The sequence below is a fragment of the Coenobita brevimanus genome, chromosome 47 (genome assembly GCF_032717465.1).
Source record: "Coenobita brevimanus isolate Jiangsu-jjx chromosome 47, ASM3271746v2, whole genome shotgun sequence".
NCBI lineage: Eukaryota > Metazoa > Arthropoda > Malacostraca > Decapoda > Coenobitidae > Coenobita > Coenobita brevimanus.
This window is the reverse complement of record NC_137000.1, coordinates 34,599,026-34,604,307: the sequence shown is the minus strand read 5'-3', so window position 1 is coordinate 34,604,307 and position 5,282 is coordinate 34,599,026. Positions and strand designations below refer to the sequence as shown.

At 39.6% G+C, this 5,282-nt stretch overlaps 1 protein-coding gene across 1 annotated transcript; it reads left to right on the top strand.

Annotated features, from left to right (window-relative positions):
* The first annotated feature begins 1,955 nt into the window (after positions 1–1,955).
* LOC145399146 (uncharacterized) lies at positions 1,956–3,407 on the top strand. The gene has a single exon (XM_080271882.1). It carries the CDS (start codon positions 1,956–1,958, stop codon positions 3,405–3,407), a length of 1,452 nt encoding a protein of 483 aa, XP_080128008.1.
* The last annotated feature ends 1,875 nt before the right edge of the window (positions 3,408–5,282 follow it).

Here is a 5,282-nt window from a genome sequence, read left to right as displayed (position 1 = left end):
TTGACTGCGACATTTTCTCTCATTTTTCTGTGTCTGTCCTCATCTCTTCCTATTTCTGCCATCTTTTCTGTCACTTTTTGTTAATCTTGTTTTCTTTTTCAAGCAGCTTTACATTGATTGCCAAGCCAAAAAGTTTCCTAGATCCCAGGAAACCATTTACAACATTGGGTGGTAACTATATAACCAACCCATACATGTTCCCTGTGTGTCAGCAAGTGGGTTGGTGGTGGGTTAGTTTCCGTCCATATAAAATAACTAACTTGCAGCCAAACGACCACCTATTACGGGATTATGGTGTCTGGCAGTAGATATATAGGTAAATAGACAAGTACAGTATCCTTGAGTTAGTGAGTAATGTGGTGTGGATGATTTTCAGGAGTGGAAGGATTGCCATTGCTGGTGACTCAACTCAGGCCATTTCTACCTCTTCACCAAGTTAGCTGCCATCCATGACTGGACTAAACCACATATCTGCAGTTGGTACTACACATCAAGTTAAGCCACAGTGGAATGAAGGTTAGTATTGCTTTGCAGTTCTGTAGCAATTATCAGTCATTGGTATCATTATCCATGTGTAGTTTTCTTTGGGGCAGAGGGCAGTGAAATGGCAGGGGCAGGGCGACATGTAGGTGATTTGTCAGTGCCCACCCCTTACAGGATTAAGGCGTCTGCTTAGATAAATATAGTTTTCTTTGGCACAGGATGTAAAATATCCAGAACTATAAAAGGAGGCAGGTAAATGGGAAGGTTTAACAGAAGATTAACGAGTAAAATGGGCTTTACATCCATTTATTTTACTGTCAATCTTTTAAAAATTCTCAGCTCCATTTAGAAGGCATTACACCATATACAAATGACCTTATATTCTCTTGCAAGTTATTCATTTTAGAGGAAGTATTGAAAAGATATGATTGATACCATTTCAGAACCAAAAAGCTCAGAGTCGGAATTAACTGCTGAGATGGAAGTTGCGGGAACCAAATAGAATGGTGAAGGGTGGAACCATCAGCGTACGAGTGGATAGGGTTAGATGTACTGCTTAGAAAGTCATTGATGAATAAAAGGAAGAGAGTTGGTAATAGGACGGAGCCCTGAGGAACACCACTGTTGATAGATCTAGGAGGAGAACGATGGCCTTCTACAACAGCGGCTATAGAACGATCAGAAAGGAAGCTAGAGATGAATGCACAGATAGAAGGATAGAAACCGTAAGAGGGCAGTTTGGAAATTAAAGATTTATGCCAGAAAAGCCTTTGAGATGTCAAGTGCAATGGCAAAGCTTTCACCAAAGTCCCAAAAGGAGGATGACCAGGAGTCTGAAAGGTAGGTTGGTAGTGGGTGTGTGCGTAGTGTAATATTATTGGCTTATATTTTACTTATAGTACCGGAAATACAATATTATTATTCTTGAATCTATTAGTAATATATTGTTATTTATTTAAAACACTTATACTTATGTTGCCAACTGAAAGCTCCTGTAACATTATTGGAACAAAATAGACTCTCTTGGAGACTGCCCACCAGCCGGCTGTTATTGTGGCCTTTTTGGTGTTTTTGTGTTCCTGCCGTATTTACGGACAATTATTACATGGTGTCAGGTGTGGGGTTTCCTTGAATGTCTCCCGAATAAGCTAATTATGACTGTATACCCGAAAGAAGAGGGTTTTCCGTGAAACAGCTGTAACAAGATAGCCAAGGCCTTCGTTGTTGTTGTTATTGTTAGCAAGTGAAGATGGCCGACCATAATCGCCTCCGGGTCCTCTTTCTTTGGAAGGTAACTGTGTGAGAACTGGAGGAAATTTATCCAGGAGTTCGAAATATACCTAATTAGCTCTGAAAAAGACGGTAAGAAGAATGAAGTTAAGGTTGCATTACTCCTTCACTGTGGTGGTCGTGAGCTGCTGGACATCTACAACACACTTCCTGTGTCTGAAGAGGAAAAGAAAGACTACAAAATGCTAGTGGCTAGTTTAAATTTGCACTTTGAACCAAAGAAGTATACCACATATGAGAGATATTTGTTTAATACAAGGACACAACAGCCAGGTGAGAGTATTGATAGCTTCGTCACAGACCTAAGAAAGAAGGCCAAGAACTGTAACTATGGTACCCTGCATGACGAATTATTAAGAGACAGAGTTATTTGTGGTATAATTGATGATACTTTAAGGAGCAGACTTTTGAGAATTGATGATCCTAGTTTAGAAGAGGTTCTGAACCAGTGCCGAACCCATGAAGTTAGTGAGGAACACCTAAAGGAATTTAATGCAGCTTTCCAGTCCACTGTTAATGTTACAAGTAAAGCCACCAAGGCCAATGCAAGGAATACCAAGAGGAATGGAAGTGAACCCAACCCAATCGATGCACAAAGCTGCAAGTTCTGTGGATTCCAGCACGTATTCAATCGCCGATTCTGCCCTGCTGCTGATCAAGAATGTCACAAGTGCGGGCGACGGGGCCATTTCAAGATTAAATGCACCTCCCAAGGACAGCGCAAGGCCCGAAGTAAGTCCGTAAGGAACGCATGTGTGGAACAGGACTACTCTTCTGGGTCTGATGAGTATCAAGATAAGACAGTGGGTTATCTGTGTGCTGAGAGTAAATCCTCCAATATAAACTACTGTAAGTCTGGTAAGAAACATGATTTAATAGAACTTGAGTTTCCAGATCATCAATGTGAATTTAGGGCTTTGATTGACACTGGTGCTGAGGTTAGTGTGCTACCAAAGAAGATTTTTGATATGATGAAGCCCAAACCAACACTAGGTAAAACCAAGACTGTTCTTGTGTCTTTTACAGGAGATAAAGTTACTCCAGTTGGTAAAATTTGGATTGAATGCCTACATAATAGTCAAAGGTACAAACTTGTGTTTCATATTGTTGATCTTGATTGTAAGCCTCTGCTAAGTAGGAATGCCTGTGAACTTCTTGGTGTTGTTAAATTTATGAAACAAGTAACGGCAAAGTCAACAGAATCTGCAATACCAATGTCGATGAAGTCACTGATTTCAGAATATGCTGATGTTTTTCAAGGGTTAGGCTGCATTGATGGTAGAGTTCACCTAGAGGTGGATCCCAGTGTAAGCCCTGTAGTGCATCCTCCAAGGAAAGTAACTGTAGCACTTAGAACTAAACTGAAGGCAGAATTAGATGAAATGGAGAAAAATGGAGTAGTTGTAAAAGAAAGTACACCAACTGACTGGGTAAATAGTATGGTGATAGTTGAGAAAGGTGACAAACTCAGAGTGTGCATAGACCCTAGAGATCTCAATAAAGCTTTAAAGAGACAACATTATCCCCTTCCTACCATTGAAGAAATCTCCACTAGATTGTCTAATGCTAAAGTATTTTCTGTCCTTGATGCCACTAAAGGATTTTGGCAGTTAGAATTAGATGAAGCATCATGAAAACTTCTCACTTTCAACACATGCTTTGGTAGGTACAGGTATCTGCGCTTAGGTTTTGGTGTTAGTCCAGCTCCAGAAATCTATCAAAGGAGGATGCACGAGATGTTTGATGATTTAGAAGGTGTAGAGGTTATAATGGATGATATTTTAGTAAATGGAAGTGACGAGAAAGAACATGATGAAAGACTGAATACTGTGCTACAGAGATGTAGAGAAAGAAATTTGAAGCTAAACTCAAATAAACTGAAATTAAAGACAGATCAGGTAGAATATATAGGTCATGTTCTTACCCCTGATGGATTGAAGCCTGATCCTAGAAAGGTGGAGGTTATTACAAAGTTTCCACCTCCTCCGGACAAAACTGAACTTCTCAGATTCATGGGTATGGTTAACTATTTAGCCAAGTTCATTCCTAGGTTGTCAAACATAAATGAACCATTAAGAAGATTATTAGGGAAGGATGCTGACTTCCATTGGGATGATGAACAAGTACAATGTTTTGAGAAATTAAAGAAACTAGTTAGTGAGGCTCCTGTTCTGAGATTTTATGATGTACGAAAACCTGTAACTCTAACTGTAGATACGTCTGGATATGCAATAGGGGCCTGTATCTTGCAAGATGATAAACCAGTTGCTTATGCAGCTACCTCACTCACTATAACACAGCAAAATTATGCTCAAATTGAGAAAGAACTTCTGGCCATTGTATTTGGTGTAGAGAAATTTCACCCTTACATATATGGAAAATCAGATGTTATTGTTGAGTCAGACCACAGGCCATTGGAAACCATTTTTAAGAAGCCTCTCTCCTTAGCTCCTCCAAGGTTACAAAGAATGTTGCTTAGACTTCAGAAATATACTCTTGAGGTAAAGTACAAGAAAGGTAAAGAGATGTATGTAGCAGATGCTCTGAGTAGAGTCAACTGGTCTGAGGAACTTGATAAATCCTTTGATGAAGTTAATGTTAGTGTAGTTTCCATGGACTTGAATGTTGGTACTGGACTGGAAGTTGAGGTATTGAAACAGAAAACCAAGGATGACCCTACTCTGCAGATGCTAAAGGAATACACTCTTGAAGGATGGCCTGATAGTAAGAATCAAACCCCAGTAGAAATACATGCTTACTGGAACTTTAGAGAAGAGATTAGTTATTCCAATGGACTGTTAAGTAAGATGGATAGAGTAATTGTACCTAAAGAGCTGAGAAATAAAGTGATGAGGAATCTGCATAAGTCACATCAAGGTATTGAGAAAACTTTAAGATTAGCTAGGGACCTTGTATATTGGCCTGGAATGAATGGAGAAATGAAAGATCTGATTAGTTCTTGTGATACTTGTAATGCTTTCAGTAACCAACAAGTGAAAGAACCATTGATGCCTCACCCAGTACCTGATTTACCTTGGCAAAAGTTAGGTGCTGACCTGTTTGAGCTAAATGGCAAATCATACCTAATCCTTGTTGATTACTACAGCAAGTTTGTGGAAGTTGATGAATTAGAAACAACCCATGCTAGTAGTGTAGTAAAATGCTGTAAACGTCAGTTTGCAAGGCATGGTATACCTGAAACTATACACAGTGATAATGGACCTCAGTTTACTGCTAAAGAGTTTGAGCAATTCTGTAAATTTTATGGTATCCAACACACATCCTCTTCCCCTAGATATCCTCAAAGTAATGGACTAGCTGAGAGAAGTGTTCAGACTATAAAGAAACTTATGATGAAAGCATTACGGGATGGTGGTGATCTATATCAGAGTTTACTAGATTATAGAAATACTCCCATAGTTGGAGATGTCAGTCCTGCTCAGTTGTTGTTTGGCCTCAGAACCCGTACCACTCTCCCCACAGCTCCTGGATTGCTGAAACCAGAAACT

Coding starts and splice junctions, on each gene's coding strand:
- LOC145399146 (XM_080271882.1), top strand. CDS start 1,956: ATGCTAGTGGCTAGTTTAAATTTGCACTTTGAACCAAAGAAGTATACC.